The sequence below is a fragment of the Mugil cephalus genome, chromosome 12 (genome assembly GCF_022458985.1).
Source record: "Mugil cephalus isolate CIBA_MC_2020 chromosome 12, CIBA_Mcephalus_1.1, whole genome shotgun sequence".
Lineage (NCBI taxonomy): Eukaryota > Metazoa > Chordata > Actinopteri > Mugiliformes > Mugilidae > Mugil > Mugil cephalus.
In genome coordinates, this window is record NC_061781.1 from 17,972,396 (window position 1) to 17,990,275 (window position 17,880).

Sequence of the window (17,880 nt, forward strand, 5' to 3'; positions counted from 1 at the left end):
GAGTGTTAGTGTTAGTGACGCCATCATCTATTTTAGATAATACTTATACTTTATTTTAATCTTATTTTTTTTTATTTTCCTTTTTACGTGCGGTTTTTAAGAGTGTTTTGCTACTGTGACTAAATCAGTTTCCCTTGTGGATCATTAAAGTTTATCCAAGTCTACTTCAGAATGAGAATTCAGAATTACTTTACTGATGCCAAGGAGAAATTACTTTTCATTACAGCAAAAAAACAAAAAGGAACTTTACAATGTTGACAATAAGGACATCCAAACTGTCTAAAAGTTAAGAGAAATGTGAACATAATTAAATTAATTAATTATTCATTAAACATTTGTAGTAAGAAACTGTTAAGTTTTTTTTTGTTTTGTTTTGTTTAAGATTAATAAATAAGTAAAGGAATATAAAATAGTTTGATCTCAATGATATGTTGGTGTAACCAGGTTCTTGGTTCTGTCCTGTTAAATTACTTTTAACTGGGATGTTTGTTATGACCAAAGCTGCTGTTTGGACGGCTTGAAAATTCTTAATCAGTCACAGTTCCACTGACTAAAAAAAATGTTTAAAACTTTATACCTGTTCACTTTACTGAACTTTATTCCTGAAGATATTCAATAGAAAATAATTTAAAGTCGTTCTGGAAAATGATGATGGTGATTTTTCACTATTCTCTGATATTTTATGAAATTTATATTATCAGTCAAGAACGAAAGTGTGGCTTTAAGTTCCTGCTGCGTGTTGCCGTGGCGACGCACAAGAGATCAGAGACTTTTTTATTCAAAATTGACTTTATTCAAAATGTAATTAAGCAGTGCAATTACAATCTGCAGAACAAATTCAAGGTGCAGTATTTACATACAGTCACGTACAAATTAACACCTGAAAAATGCAAATATAAAGTGAACCTGAGTTGCAGAATAATGTGGGAGACGTATGAAGTCTGGAGGCTGCTTTGTGTTAAACAAGTCTATCATGAAAAAGGCAAAATAATAATAACAATAATGACAATAATAATGATAAAAAAAAAATGTATTGGCACCAGTGTAGGTCCAGTCACTCAACTCATCAAATTCAACAAACCGCCTCCATGCATATAATCTGAAGAATGTATAAAAACACACATATGCAGCAATTTATGCAGGAGTCAAGTCCATAAATCGAGTGCATACGACTGCTCATGCTGCTGTGGCCCAGGATGGATGAGTTAGCGTCTCCTGCGCTGCTGCAGGATGGTTAAAAATGAAGGGACTGGCAGTGGCGTGCGGCTGGAGGCTGGGAAAAACCTCGTCACACTATGAGTGAGCCTCTGCTCAGTGCGGTGCTCTGTTAAAGAAATACACCGAGAGCCACACGTTAGAGACGTCACATTCATGCGCATGCTGGGTTAGTGCAGCCGCGGTGTCCGAGCTTCGTTTCCAGTTCACGTGGGTTTGGTGCAGACGTGTTAGTGATTCCAGTAGGAAAAAGGTTTTTTTACACATTTAGTGAGCTAGTGAGAACGTGTAACAGCGTGATAGTGGTTAAGAGTATAGATATGCTTTTTAAATTTATGTAGAAAAAAATGCTACAGACGTAAAATAACATAAATTCAGTGTTGAGACTGTAATTTTTTTTTTTTTACACTTTATGTACATAATACTGAGAGATATAAAAGGTCAAGGCAGAATGTTTTCTAGTTTTTCTTACTGTCAACAAATTTGATTTAAGGTCCAAACGCAGCACATAACTTTATTCTAACGTCTAAACCCGCGTCACCATTTTTGGCCACTTGAGGGCAGCATTATATCCTGTAAACACTGAAAATGTCAGAAAAATGTTGCTTTATTTATTTATTTATTTATTTTACCAGCAATCCTGAAGTAACATTATTATCATACACCGATCAGGCATAACATTACGACCACCTTCCTAATATTGTGTAGGTCTCCCTTGTGCCTCCAAAGCATGAATGAATGGCCAGGTCCAAAACGTCTCCCAGCAGAACACAGGATTGTCAGAAGATGTGTAAAATGTTATTCACTTCTCCTGTCGGTGGTTTTAATGTTGTGGCTGACCGGCGCCTGACTCTGGCGCACTCTTCCTTTAGCTCCAGTTTCTGGCTTTAGATACTGAAGGTGAAGGAAAAAGCAGCAAACTCACAACAATGGTCTCAAGGACAAGGAGCTGCAAACTGAAAGGTCGGTCACGATAACACAGGCGCCCAAACCACTGCTCACATGAAAATACTGATCAGGGCAGATATTAGATATAAAGTATGAACGCTTTTGTTCTTCAAGTTATTATTTATGAGATCAGGACGGTGTAAGTGGATGAATGAATGAATGAATGAATGAATGAACAGCTACTCCCAGTTATGTTGACAATGAGAGACACATCAGATGTCTCCCCAGACGTCTCCTGTGACTACATACATTTAGAGCATCTTTATCCCTGAGGAGCAGAAGAGGAGGAACTTGTTCCTGCTACAAGTAACTCACCAGGTTTCGGCTCCTCTCCCTCTCCCTCTCCTCTCTGCTGCCCTGCAGCGTGTGGGACGCCCCCTGGAGGGGGCGGGTGTACGTGAAAGGCCTGGTGGCCGGCTCAGTGGTCCTGTATCTGTCCGGTCGCGGGGGGTCCGCTGTGCGGTACCGGTCCGTGGTCAGGTCCCCCCTGCGATACCGCTCCGCCACGCACTCAGAGTACGGAGGCAAAGGGTCCTCGTCGTCAGGGCGGTTGCTAGGCGACCGGCTGTAGTAACTGTCGCTGCCCTTTCCCCTGGAGCTGCCTTTGGAGGGAGTGTCACTGTCCTCGTCCCCCCTCCCGGCTCCTCCTCCTCTGTCCCCCCCAGCCCGCCCCCTCGCCTTGCTCTCCAACACGCTGTTGAGGAAGGCGTCGTCGTAGCCCCTGGTTTGGGGCAGCCGAGACGGACGGTCGCTGTCCCACGTGTCCCTCCTCTTTTGCGGCAGAGGCGAGGGGCTGCGGCGGCCCCAGCCGTCATCTTCATCCCTGTGGAAACGCCTGGGGGGGCTGTAGTCCCGCTCGTAGGGCCGCTCCGGAGCCTCCGGACCGCGACGACCACGACCGTCGTAGGACCGGGCGAACTCCTCCAGCTCATCCAGGGAGCCGGTGCGCCCCCTTCTGCCCAACGTCTTCCTCTGCAGGTGCTCTGAACGCGGGTTCCACCTACAGCAGGAAGGAGCACATCATAAACACGGTCACACATATCGTTAGCATAATAGCATGACTGGATATTGGAATATTTTCAGAAAACAAGAAAAAAAAAATATTTTCAATCATATTTTTTATTAATATTGTAGCAATAAGTCAAAAAAATATATATTTATCTTGTCACAGTGTTAATCAAGTCTATCACTACTACTACTACTACTACTACTATTACTACTACTATTACTACTACTACTAATAATAATAATAATAAAACCATGCATGGACACTGGTGTCGGTCCAGTCACTCAACTCATCAATTCTGAGTCAAGAAAATGACTTTATGTTATTAGGTTAATGATATTTATCTTATCACAGTCATCCTGAAAATGTCTCTCTGGACAAATGCAAAAAATAAAATGAATCTGAGTCGCAGAATAATGAGGGAGACGTGTAAAGTACTGAGGCTGCTTAGTGTTAATCAAGTCTATCATTAAATAGGCAAATACTACTACTACTACTACTACTAATGATAATAATAATAATAATAATGATAAAACCATGTATTGACACTGGTGTAGGTCCAGTCACTCAACTTATCAAATTTGAGTCAAAAAAATGACTTTATGTTATTAGGTTAATGATATTTATCTTAGGGTTAGGGTTGTCTCTTTTATTCGAGCTTGAACATTTTGAACGTTTATCAGATTAAACAATCATCTGAATAACTTTGGATTCTGCGCTATTTATTGTACAAAACATGTGATATAAAGACGACGTCACATTTGACTTGAAGAGCTCATGTTTTCTTCCTTTCAGGTTGACTGAAAACACACAGTCTGCAGTGTGACAGCTCGTCCTCGTTACCTGCGGTCCAGTTCGTCGTCTGAGAGGTTCCCTCGGTCTCGTCTCAGCCTCCGACTGTACGTGGGTGGAGCTGCTCTCCGCACCGACTGGTCGTCGATGTCCGAGATGGGCGGCAGCGCCTTCATCTGGACCGTCTGGTAGGTGTGTCTGAAGTCTGCGTTCCCTCCGTCATGAAGGGAGCTCAGCTCGGACAGGCTACTGGCTGTTGGGACGTATTAGTAATATGAAACACAACAGTGAAAATATGTGTCGCTGGTTTCATGAAATTATTTTTATCTGAATATCTTCAATTATACGTTGCCACATTTCAGGAAGGAGGAAGTCAGCTGGGAGTGATTCGAGGCTATTATGACGCATACACAATGATCACTGACTAATTTGTGGTTTGTGGCAACGGAAACTGTATAATCATGAGAAATTATTGTCGTGGCTGCTGATTGCTGACGGTAAAAATGGTTCTTTATATTTGTAACACATTTTTAAGACTTATATCCTTTTATCCTTAATTATAGTGAACTCAAACACATTAAACTGTAATTACTCTACTAGTGTGTGACCGTGACATTATGACAATAATTGCAAAATTGCACGTTCTGATGTTGTAAAATGTGAGGATAAGTATGGGGAGTGAGGCTGAATATAAAATCAGTGTGGAGTCTGTCTGTCAACACACTGTGATCAATGATAAGAGACGTTTAAAGGCCATAACAGTTATGTTTAGTGCATTAAAGCTAGCAAACAACTTAAAGTTATAAAATATGCTGCTTCTATTGATTTATCAGAAACCTTATTAAATCATTAGATAGAATGAGAAATACTGTGACAGATGTTTTCATTTTATACAGGGACCCTGCTAATTAGCATAGCATGGTTAGATGTATTAAATTAAATGCAGGGATTAGATGGAGACTAGTTAATTCACACACAAGTATGCACATGAAAGTGAGACACTTAGACTCAAAGACACACACACACACACACACACTATCTGCCACACAGATCACAGAAACTGGCCTCGTCTGTGCAGCCTTACGTTTGAGTGCAGCCATCTTGTCGGATGGGAACTTAGCCAGCTCCTTTTCTATGTAGTACAGAACTCTCATTGAGTCCTGGTCTGGACTGGATTTCACTCGGTAACCACTGCGCACTGTGGACGTGGACACGCATCCGCACACACATACGTATGTACACACGCATTACAATGCATTGACACACACAGACGGAGAGACAAAAACAAAAACAAAGAGCATGGCAAATCTAGGGCAAAGTCACAAACATGCATGAGGCGACAGACATTTAAGTAATTTACATGAGAGATGACAAATGAAATGAGGGTTAGTCATGAAAGGAGCCGGCTGTAACACATCTGTGGTGTATATTTGCACAGGATTTGCACAGATTTATTTATTTTATTTTGTGTTGTTTTCCAATGAAACAACTATTTCCGGAATAAAATGTCTAAAAGCCCAGAGTAAACAATTAGGATCGACAAATATTTGACTCAGGAGTTGGTAGACACCAGAACTTAAAGACTTAAAGAGAGTGGATAAACGCATCAGAATTGATTTTACTGCCCTCAAGTGGTCAAAATAAACAAAAAAAACACCTCACCTCCAGCCAGGTTATTCTCCACTGAGGGGATCGAGGAGATTTTTGGGTCTACGTGGGATGAAGGTGCGAGAGAGACCACGGTAGGAACCCCGGGGATGTAGTAGGGATACACGGGAACCTGAGCACTCTGCGCACTCTTTGCCATCTTCCCTGCCTCGTACACTGCACGAGTTAGCGACAAAACGATGAGCCTTCACACCGAAAAAAAAACAATAAAAGAAGAAAGAAGCCTCTGTTTGTGTTACTCACGGTGTCGTGGACAGCAGCAGGTGTCAGGGCAGCAGCAGCAGCGGACGTAGCAGCAGCAGGAGTGAGGGCAACACTGGCACCAGCAGATCCCGGCCAACAGCAGGAACAGGAGGCTGCCCAGGACTACAGATCCCACAAACGCCCACTCTGGAGTACAGACACACAGAAATACACACAGCAGGTGATCAGATGCTTTTAAAGCTGAACTACCACAGGGAGTACATCACCCACTGGAGGCAAGCAAGATTTTTTTATTGGATTTATTTTAATAGTTGAGCTCACCATTCACTCTGAAGATAAAACATGGAAACATCACTAAAAACAGGGTCAAAACCACAAGAATCCTTAGCTTTTAATAAATGCACAAGTGAGCTAAACTTAATTTTTCAAACAAGGTAAATGGTAAAATTTAATAACAAAGACCTAACACACAAATATTATGTTTAACAATCATTCGTTTCTGAATAAAGTGTTTTTTGATAACCAGGCTTCTTGCTTCCTTCATTAGTTTGACCTTGTTTTTGTAACTTCTCTATGTGCGATTTCTCTCGGCAATAATTGCACTGTCTTTAAAACCACGCTCATGATTCAGGCTCCAAGTCCGATGATGAATCTAGAGACAACATGTATCTTAAAATAGGAAGCTTCACGTGCCTCTGAGTGACTCTTATCCATCATCACATCTCCAAAGCATCCAGACACTAACAGTGCACTTCCTCCGGGTGCGCCCAGAAGAAAATTCCTCTGAAAATCCCTCTCAAAGTCAACACTTATCCCCAGTGGAATTTAAATTGTGACCAAAGGGGAAGGATAAAAGCTGCAAGTCCATGAAATTTCTTTATTGCTTCAATAACCGGCCGCTCTTGCTCCAACCTTTTCTCCTCATTTTGAACAGAAACAAACTTCAGACTAAAGTTCACCAGCGCCACCGGCTCATTGTGACTTCATATTTTGTTAGTTGAAGAGAGTTTAGATTGGACGGGGAGAACTGATCATTAGGAAGCTTTAGGAAAGCAGGAAAAATGCCAAGCAAGGAGACAAAAAGAGCAGCTGAGGGGGCCGTACCTGGCATAATCTCCACATCAAACTCAGGTAGTAGGTCGTCCGGCTCACCTGTCCTGCCTGCAGAGAGAGGGAGAGCACAGGTGAAGGGCAGCAGAGGAAGCAGGAAGCAAAAGCTGAAGCAAATTTGGTAGCAGAGTGGATGATTAATGGTCATGCACTGAGGTACTGAAGAAACTTTTTTTTTCAAACAGTATTTTACAAATGAACCCGACTGCATGAACTGGGAAACAATTCCTCAAATATTTAAACTTCATTATAAATGAGAAATAAGCCGAGCTGGTGTCACAACTCTGTGCACAGCAAAATTGGTCTGTCAGAGTGAAATTTATCGAGGGTTGTCACAATACTTGTTGCACAAATTGCTGATTCCTTGAGCATGAATCCTAATGAACTTGGGAGTCACACTGACTTTTCTTGGTGTAACTGTTATAAGCTCAGAGTTTTCACTTAGCGAGTAAAATCTACTCGCTCAAATTTGATGGATTGGCACAAACCTGGTTCCAGACATTCAATCAAACACGTTAAACATCTTACTTTACTTACAACCTATCATTACGCCAGCAAGATTTTTTTTTAACAACTTAGCATGCTGACGTTAGCATTTTTGAGTTAATGATGCTAATATATGAGATAAGGAACATGCTAACCTACAGTGGGGGAAATAAGTATTTGATCCCCTGCTGAATTTGTAAGTTTGCCCACTTCCATAGAAATGATCAGACTCTGGTTTTTATGGTTGTTTACTGGTTATGGGTATAGACAGAATATCAGTCGAAAATGCATAAAAAACACACAATCTAAAAGTTATAAATTGTTATGTATTTTATTAAGGGAAATAAGTATTTGATCCCCAAGCACAACACAAGTCAGTACTTTGTAGAGAAACCTTTGTTGGCAAGCACAGCGATGAGACGTTTCTTGTAGTTGGTCACCAGGTTTGCACACAGCGCAGGAGGGATTTTGGCCCATTCATCTTTACAGACAGTCTCTAAATCCTTCAATTTTCTTGGCTGCCTCTTGGAAACTCGGAGCTTCAGCTCCCTCCACAGGTTTTCGATCGGGTTAAGGTCTGGAGACTGACTAGGCCACTCCATGACCTTAATATGCTTCTTCTTGAGCCACTCTGTTGTCCTGGCAGTATGTTTTGGGTCATTGTCATGTTGGAAAACCCACCCACGAGGCATCTTCAGTGTTCTTGCTGAGGAAAGAAGGTTTTTGTCCAAGATGTTACAGTACATGGCTGCATTCATTGGCCCCATAATGCGGTGAAGTTGCCCTGTACCCTTTGCTGAAAAACAGCCCCAAAACATGATGTTTCCACCTCCATGCTTAACCGTGGGTATGGTGTTCTTTGGGTCATACTCACGTTTTTTCATCCTCCAAACACGGCGGGTCGAGTTAATGCCAAATAGCTCAACTTTGGTTTCGTCAGACCACAGCGCTTTCTCCCAAGCCTTCTCTGAGTCATTTAGATGTTCACTGGCAAACTTAAGGCGGGCCTGTACATGTGCCTTCTTGAGTAGGGGGACCTTGCGGGCACTGCAAGAGTTCAATCCATAACGGCGCAGTGTGTTGCCAACTGTTTTCTTGGTGACGGAGGTCCCAACTGCTTCCAGATCATTAACAAGCTCCTGCCGTGTTGTTTTAGGCTGCTCCCTCACCTTTCTCATCATCATCCTCACTCCATGAGGCGAGATTTTGCGGGGAGCTCCAGACCGAGGACAGTTGATGGTCCTTTTATGGGTCTTCCACTTGCGAATAATGGCACCAATAGTTGTCACCTTCTCACCAAGCCTTTTGCTGATGGTTTTGTAACCTATACCAGCCTTGTGCAGGTCTACAATCTTGTCCCTGACATCTTTTGACAGCTCTTTGGTCTTGCCCATGGTGCTGTAGAAGTTGGAATGTAAGAAACTGATTCTTAGAGCAGGTGTGCTTTATATACATGACGAGTTAAGATCAGGAGTATTGGTAATTAGTTGACTGAGCACAGCTGTGTGCCACATGCGCACCAGCCAATCTGTAGGAGCCTGAATTCTAAGTGAATTGTTGGGGATCAAATACTTATTTCCCTTAATAAAATACATAACAATTTATAACTTTTAGATTGTGTGTTTTTTATGCATTTTCGATTGATATTCTGTCTATACCCATAACCAGTAAACAACCATAAAAACCAGAGTCTGATCATTTCTATGGAAGTGGGCAAACTTACAAATTCAGCAGGGGATCAAATACTTATTTCCCCCACTGTATAAATATGAACATAAACACAGGTAGGGACCTTTGAAGGGCAAAATTATTACAGTTGTAAGAAGGGGTTGCACACCAAACATGGTAGTGTTAAAGCTGCACAAAAATGAATGAATGCACATGCTGTTATACAAGTAACATGCATACAAACACACAAACGCATACAATGAAGGAGATGCACGGGCGAGAGGACAAAAAGTGGGTTTTGGAAACTGGGACACATAACGATTCCAGGGCAACTCATCAAAAAAAAAAAAAAAAAAAAAGGTCACACAAGTTGTGTTGTTGTGAAACAATGAATCATTTGTGCTCCATAACATAAAGAGGTCCAAGGCATACTTAGAAAAACTTTAATATATTGGCAAGAAGAGGGACCGCAACAGGTGTGTTGAGGCTTAAACTCAGCTGAGGGTGTTCATTATGAGAAAAGACTGTGATTACAGTAAAGAGCAGTCACTGTCTGATCTGTCTGACTACGTGGATAGACCGAACATTTACTGGCACTCGGTGTGCTGAGTAAGCCGTTACTAGGGAGGGTGGGGGGAGAAAAATGTCATGTTGCTACCTTGGCCTGGCACGCTGATCTACATACCATCGGTAACACTGGGTAACCTGAGAGAGCTGGAGGAGCTATACAGGCCAGAGAAGGGGGGAGAACAGGGAGGGCTGAGGGTTGTGAGTAATGGAGGAGGAGGAGTGCATGAGAAAAGAGGGAGAGGACAGGGAGTGTGAGAGAAATGTGATTGAGAAAGAAAACCACAGATTAAGGAGTTGGCGAACGAACGGACGTCGCAGCTTCTTGCTTGGAAGAACTATTTTGGGAATATATTTATTTTACTTTTTCATCTGAAAGACAGATGGAAGTCTTATGTTTGTGATTTTGTTATGAAGCTAAAGCCCATGGTAGTTTTAAGGTTTGGCCTCTCTCATCCACCCTGATTTAAGATTAGGGATTGAAACACTATGGTACATACACAACTAGAGTGAATATTAAGACATTGAATAGCGAAAAAGTGTTAAAATTTAAGTAGGATGAGAACCTAAAAGATTGTGAACCTATCCACCAAATAGCAAGCAAGCAGTGTTCAATAATTATTTAAATTTTAAACGGCTTGTTTAATCCTGAACAATCCTCAACGTAACATTTAACTTTTAAACTTTTTTGTACATATATAGGTTTGGCTTACATGTTAATCCCTCTGTTTAAATAAAAATCCACTTACATAGCTTCATGGAAAACTACAAAGTCTCAAATTTAGGTTTTTTGTTGTATAGATAAAAGTGTGTTAGCTAACATGTTAGCACTCTGCTATCTTTCTAGTAAACTGGGCGCTGCTTACTCTATGTACATATGTAAATATAAACTCTGTTTCCTTCATATCATCATTCGGACAAATTATATTTGAATACATTAGCTTATGGGTTAACTATAAGAGATTAAAGTCACAAGATAAACAATGCTAGTTGTTCCCCTGTATTTTCAGCTAAGCTAAGCTAATAAGCAACTGTATTTACATTCACTAGAGAGCATATTTACATAATGTTTACTTATTCTTACTGAATAAACTTTTGGTTTTAGACATTTCAGTTTCTGTTTACTTGAAAATATTGCTTCATAGTTTATTGGGGCCAAGAATAATTTTTTGAGTGTGGTGTCTAAAAATTATTTTCTCTAAATTTCACTTTGAAAACACAACCTGAGGAAATGTCCAATTAGTAAAGTAGAGGCTTTTACACACTTTCTAATTCCAACTTTTAAGCAGTAACATAGAAAATCTCAAAAGACTGTTTACTAACACGCAGCCCGTCTTGTTATTCTCACAAGTTTAAGCCCCCCCACCACCCCCCCCCTCTCTGAACAGTTTATAATCGTATTAGTGCTCAGCAGAGGAAGGCTGTATGAATGAGCGAGCAGACTCATTTGAGCCTTGAGCCACTCGTAACGTAAGGTTAGAAGAAATATTTTGAGTCACTATCAGCTAACTGGTGCAAGAGTCAGCCTGGTCCTGCCCCTTTTTTTCCATGTCTCTCTCTTCACGTCTACACCAGGAGCCGTCAAAGTGCTTCAGTCTCGACTGAAAAGCCACATTGCCATGGTAACAGCTTAGGGAGACGGGTGGACTACAACTGTGTCCACACTAAGTGGGCTTCAAGTTCACAGTATAGACGCCGACTCTGTGACCTTTAGCACTGAAATATTAGCTGCTTGGTGCAACTTTGGAAGCCTCGTATAATCATTAATCAACAACAAACACTCCCCAGTGAACAAATATAACGCACACAAACATGCACTGAAGATATGATCCCAGCCTTTCCAGTAGCTGACATAGTATCTAACAGACTGAAGACCAGCCAAGTCCTACTCAGGCCTCTGAAGTGTGCGGCCGGCTTAACAATAGAGTCTGTCATGGGGGATCGGGGCCGTGCAAAGAGGCAAACGCTATCTGGCCGTCGCCATGGAAGCAGTTGTTTTGGTCACTTAGTAACACAGCCCAATAAAAAGAGACCATTTATAAAACCTTTAAGAGCAAGAAATCTCACTGAGATTATAATGGTTAAAGCAAACAAGCATAAAAATGAAGCCAGTGTATGCATACCGAGCACCAGTAACTCCAGCTGGGCCTCGTTCTTCCCCTCCAGATCGTCAGCAATGACAACTTTACAGAAGTACACGCCACTGTCGCCCCACTGCAGCTCCCCGATACGCAGGTCTGCTTCTGCACAGAGACGACAAGCAAGGTTAGATTTATATGTGGATGTCGTTGACACTGAAATAATGTGTCATTTATACTGCTCTCAGGTGGTGCACAGCATATGTTTTTGTGTTTTCTGCTACATCTGTTCATGCATATTGTCCCTGTATTCAACCTAGACATGCTCAAACCTGGGTTGTGTGTTTTACCTTATGAACACATTATATATCTTCAAATTGTCTAATTGAGAACGTCTGTGGTAATTCAAGTCCTGTCGACCCTATTGTGAACATAACATTTATGTTGTCTGCAAATGTGTGTGTTTTCTGCTTCCTACCTCAGTGCATTTATATGCGCCTGGTTACACATAGAGAAGAGCAGCAATTCTTTGTGTATAAACAATGAATCAAATATCAAGTGATGTTCAAAGGAAGATTGATTACTAGACTTATTGTTTCATTTCATATTCTAAAGTGCGAGGCAAAAATGAAAAATTTCCGTATGCAGGCTAGAAGAAATTTTCAAACGTAAAGTAAGCCGTCATTGAGTATGTTTATGTGAAAAAAAAAAAATGCCTTAATCCGACTTTAACTGGACAGTCTAACTAAAATCTGAGTTCTCCTTATCTGATTAAGACGCCCAGATAATGCAACTGGAAATCGACTTTCTCCAGCATGTATATCCACTATATCCATAACCACTGCGTGGGCGTATGACCCCTGAACAAAAACATCCAAGAAAGTCGGTCGCAGAAGAAGAAGATGGTAAGTAGAGCCGGTAGAAGAACCGTCTGAGGGATAGTGCACATCCTATCTGCACCATAAGTAGCTCATCACGCACATTACATATGAGATTAAAAAAGCTGAAGTATTATCCATCTGCTTGTAGTTTAAAATGCCAGTGTTCATACGGTAGGTACTAGATCTGCTTGCCCCAAATATCCGGCGCTTCCAGATGACGTCACTATATGTTCGCCCTGCATGTTCGGCTTCATTTGGTTGCGAGATCGGTTCGTGGTTAGTTTTGCACAAAACACAAAAGCTACGACGATAGCAAATTATTCATAAAAATAATAACATGTCAAAATAGTTCGAGTTCAATCCATTTATTTCTATAGTAATAAGTTTCTATCCTGAAAAATATCACATAAAAATGCAGCTTTAATCAATGTTTCCAAAGAATAAAAGGACAAAACAAAACCGATAAGTTGCTCTGTCGCGATAACAACCGCTAACTGCTAGCTTCTCTTCTGCTTCCGCTTCTTCCTGTTGTCCAACCAATGAAAACACGCAACGTCAACGTCCCCTATGTCGTGACATCATCTGGAAGCACCGGATTCTCGGGGCGAGCAAATCTGGTACCTACACCGGCATTTCCAACCGGACGGATAATACTACAGCTTTTAATCTCGTACGTAATGTATGCGCTACCTTTGGTGCAGATAAGATACGCGCTATCGCTCAGTCGGTTCTTCTACCGGCTCTGTTTAACTTCTTCTTCTGAGACTGGCTTTCTTGGAAGTTTTTCTTCCGGGGTCATACACCAGAGCAGCCCTTGTGGAGCATGCGCACACGCATTATCCTGTTGTAGTCCTATTACATGTACACATGCCGGAGAAAATCGATTTTCAATCGCACTGTCTGGATAAGGAGAACTCCGATTTTAGTCGGAGTGACGTGTTTACATGCACATAAGTTCTCCAGTTTAGTCCGATTAAGGCAATAATTCCTTTTTTTCTTCATGTGCATGTAAACGCACTGACTGATTAGTCATTATAGTATGTAATGACAGTAAGGGGGCATTGTTGACACTCATGTTAGACGAGATATGTTTTGTCCTGATAAGGCCTGACGTTTAAAAGGGAGTCCACACATGAATAGGAGTGAGGGCAGGTGAGTGGTGATAGCGTGTGTGGTGACTACTTTATTGTGAGCCTAAGACAAAGGAGGTTTATTCTGAGGAACCACATTCAACCGTGACTCATTGACAAACACCTCTTCCTCATGACGCTTTTTACAGAGGATGAAACTGATAACATTACTGTTTACGATGGCGATATCTCTTCCTTTGTAGTGCTCCGCCAGCGTCATGGAGGCTCCCTGCGCCGAGGCCACGACCCGGACCGTGCGGCTGCTGTCGGAGCACTCCAGGTGGGACTTCGCTCCCAGCTCGGAGGCCGTGATGCCCAGAGTCTCCGGCAGGGTGAAGGAGTCTCGCGTGCGGTCTCGACAGTAGGACTTGTACCACCACTGCACCACCGGGGTCTGGATGGAGGCTGTCTGGTACTGACACGGGAGGACCACGGACTGGAAGAGCATCGCGTAGCGCTGCTTCTCCCGCACTGTGACATGCACGCCATCACACACACACACTGACACACATCAACAGGGAAAGCTGAGTAAGAGCTATTGAGTTCATACTCAATACATCATCATGTGAGGCATAAAAACACATTTAAAACACAAACTGGAGTCTGACCCCTGGATATTTGACTATACACTCATGCAAATGTTGCTCCTAAAGATAAAACTGTATGTAGCTGCTTTAACTAATGAAAAGCAGGCACCTTCACAGAACTCACTGGCTCAACTTAAACTGAAAGAAACCATGTCACGGAGATTAAATAATACTCTAAAGAATATATATTTTAATGTACCTGTATTTTGTCTGTTGTTACTTTATTGTACACTTTTGTTCTTTACCACATTTATTTGAAAGCTGCTGTTAGAAGTTATTTCAAAGATCAAAATGAACCAATAAAAAGTCAGATTGGCTCAAGTAGCTAAACTACTAGTTTTTTTTAAAGACCACAGATTTAATGTGAAATTTAGCCACCAGTGATTTCCTTTTTGCTGTTTGTACTACAACATTATTTTAGAATAATCTTCCCAAAAGCACTTAGGTCAAATTTCAACATTAAAATGTTACTATCAATATTAAGTTAAATATTAATAATCGCCAAATAACACAATTATGAAAAAAAAAAGAGGATCCATGTACTTTTAAATCTGGTTGCAGGACCTCAGTCTCATAATAAAACCCACTTTCCACCTATTATTCACGTTTTTGGTCATTTTGTAGTGTATTGTGTAATTGGTGATGAATAATAACGTGTTATTTTAACATTTAGATTATACACACATATCAGCCATAACATTATGACCCTCCTAATATTGTGTAGGCGCTCCCTTGTGCCTCCAAAACAGTTGTGAGTCATCAGAGAATTAATGGGTTGAGGGGAGGGCCCTCTGTGGATTAGTTCCAGTGCGTCCCACAGATTTTTTTTTAGTTGTTTCTTAACCGTTTGTGTGTGTGTGTCGTGTCTGTGTCATGCTGCATCCTGCTGGGGGTGGCTGCTGCCATCAAGGAGTGCTAACGCTAACCCCAGCAGAGCATTCTATTGTCGCAAGACGGTCAATGTTATTTACTTCTCCTGTCAGTGGTTTTAATGTTGTGGCTGATCAGCGTCTATATGGGGAGGGCAATAAATTCCAGGGCTAAGTCTGCTTAATTAACCAGTAGTGCAGACGAAAGCAGTAAAAAGAGAAGAAAATGATTCTGATTAAACCTTCATTACTGCCGTATCTCTTCCTTATCTCCACAGATGATTCATGAGCTGATTTCCAAAGAGAAACAGTCATTTGCATCACATCACCACAGGAGCAACTACGGGAACAGAGATTAGGTGTGTGGGGGCTCCTCTGTTGCTCTGTGCTGAGGTCGGGGAGGTTAAATTCCAGTATGCGTGGGGGGCTGGGGGAGGCCTGTGGAGAGGCAGGGGGTTGTCATCATAGGGCGAGGGGAAGGAGCGGTCGGACACCCGTGGGTACTTTCTGCTAGTTATATTAGCTCTAGGTGGGGCAGGAACTTGCTCTAAACATTTCCCCGAAGAGAGGAAATCAAAACAAAAGCCCGCCTCTCCTCGGAGGAGCCCTGTGTTTAACACGTTCATCTGAAACGGATGGTTCTCCTCCTGATAGCAGCTCAAGTCTACATCAGGACAACCAAAACATGGCCCAGTACAATGTGTGTTTTGTGTTATGTCTGACAAATAATCCAAAAATATTCAGTTCACAGTGACACAGAACAGATATAAGTCTGAATCAGAGAACAGCTGACATTTTCGTATAGTCGAAATAAATCATTATAAATAATGAGGTCAGACGGCACAAGTTTTAAATTTAATTGAGGAGATTCTCCTGAATAGCTGCAGATTGTTCAGTGTGACTAATAGTTTCTGTCCTAGACTAGTGTGTTAATGATTAAACTGTATGTTTGTTCACAAATGGGACAAATGGTGATGGTGTGGATTCAGCCAAAGTATTATTATATGATAAATGCAAAAGAGGAAGGGTGATGAAGCTCCTAAAGTCCTCCCACAATGAGCTCTTCCCTTTGTTTCTTTATTTTTTTTCATGGACCAGTCCATTGTTAGGGCTTCCCCTCCTCCTGTCCCACTTGAGGAGCAGAGAGGGGGAGGAGGTCACAGACTCCCAACCAATGGGATCGTCTGGTTTCGTCCAGCTGGATGTGAACAGGCCAATAAACCGCTAGAGATTTAAACCAAACCGTTACTCAGTGAATGGCCTCAGTTTGAGGTGAGAACTAACATGCCAGTGCGAGGAATACACCTGTTAAATACTGTTTACCCTCCACTGTGGCTCACTGTAGGTTAACGAGCAGGTTTCGGAGTCAGCAGACGGTCTATTTGTCACCACCTGTATTCAGCCTCATTTCAAGATTAGACTTCCCTTCACAACAGCGTCTGCTCACAAAAGTATTCCAGGTCAAAGTTTTGCTGCTGCTGCCGCTGGACGCTGCACGCTTCCTGAACCCGATCAGACTTTTCCTCTCCAGAGCTGTCACATTTCCTGCCATTACTTTGCAGCACATTCCTTCACATTGACTCATTAGCCTAACAAAGATAGGCCTGAATACACAGCAATCTCTATGTATGATAAAGTATTTCACAAAACTTTAAGAAAGTTTGCAAGAAGCGGAGTGAAAATGTTGGCAAATACTCAGCCCCCTTGAGACCTTACATGCTACTTTTAGTTTCAAATATACAAACTAAAGTATACATATCTGCACAATCGGATTAATCAGACAGATGTGTGACATATATAATTGACAGTTTTGACTATCACATGTCACTAAGGAGTAAAAATTCCTATGTGATGTATTTAAATCACTTGTTTTATTGGACTAATACAGTTTACTACTATAAATAACACATATACTTATAAGTTCCTTACATTTGAAAGGGTGAAAAACAGATTAAGTTTGGCACTTGTGCTTGAAAAATGTCTCAAATATATTACCCACGGCAAGTAAATCACGGCAACACTAAATGGTGCACCCTGAAGTTATGTTTTGCTTTAATAATGAAGTTTAATATCCAGACATGTAAGAACAAAACCGTGATCAACACTATTTCCAACGAGTAACACAATACCAGACACTATAAATCCCACGCGGATTAATCGGACTATCCCATAAACTCCTTCTGTGTTATTAGTTCGGTGAAACAAAATAACCCTCGGTTGCAATGAGTGAATCCATTACTCCCTCCCAAAAATAAAATATGAAACAAAAAGTAGCGCAGGATCGCAGCCTAGGGGTGCGTAAGGAACGTCGGAACAACCTGTTGCGCTTTTAAATCATTTAAAATTAAGGGGATAAAACTCACCTGATGCTCCCAGCAAAATAGCCAGGCGGTAAAAGTTCATTATGTTGTCCGTTTTCTATGGTAAAGTGCACTTTATCCGCATGTTAGTCATGTCCGCTAAGAAACTGCAGCCGCTGCAAACCCGGGACTCTGACTGCGTCTAACGGGACTGTACCATTTCACGGAGAGGTGAACCTCAGAGCTGCACAACAGCGCCCTGATACCGTATAAAGGATGCACAACTCCTCCCTGAGCCTTCGCCGAGTGTCCAATCCAAGTTGTATGTAGGTGCATATTATGCTGCAGGATGGATTTATGTGTGTGTAATG

At 41.7% G+C, this 17,880-nt stretch overlaps 1 protein-coding gene across 3 annotated transcripts; it reads right to left on the bottom strand.

Annotated features, from left to right (window-relative positions):
• Nucleotides 1–770: 770 nt before the first annotated feature.
• Nucleotides 771–17,831, bottom strand: LOC125017821 (immunoglobulin-like domain-containing receptor 2). 3 transcript variants are annotated; one of them, XM_047601332.1, is made up of 10 exons: nt 17,573–17,830; nt 13,925–14,254; nt 11,788–11,907; nt 6,938–6,994; nt 5,873–6,019; nt 5,624–5,785; nt 5,046–5,159; nt 4,013–4,214; nt 2,479–3,163; nt 771–1,324 (listed from the first exon to the last, which is right to left on the bottom strand). In XM_047601332.1, exons 1-10 carry the CDS (start codon nt 17,610–17,612, stop codon nt 1,289–1,291), a joined length of 1,893 nt encoding a protein of 630 aa, XP_047457288.1. In that variant the 5' UTR covers nt 17,613–17,830; the 3' UTR covers nt 771–1,288. The 3 variants fall into 3 exon arrangements, with proteins under 3 accessions (XP_047457288.1, XP_047457289.1, XP_047457290.1); XM_047601333.1 differs by lacking the exon at nt 6,938–6,994 and having other exon boundaries at nt 17,573–17,831; XM_047601334.1 differs by lacking the exon at nt 5,046–5,159 and having other exon boundaries at nt 17,573–17,825.
• Between the last annotated feature and the right edge of the window lie 49 nt (nt 17,832–17,880).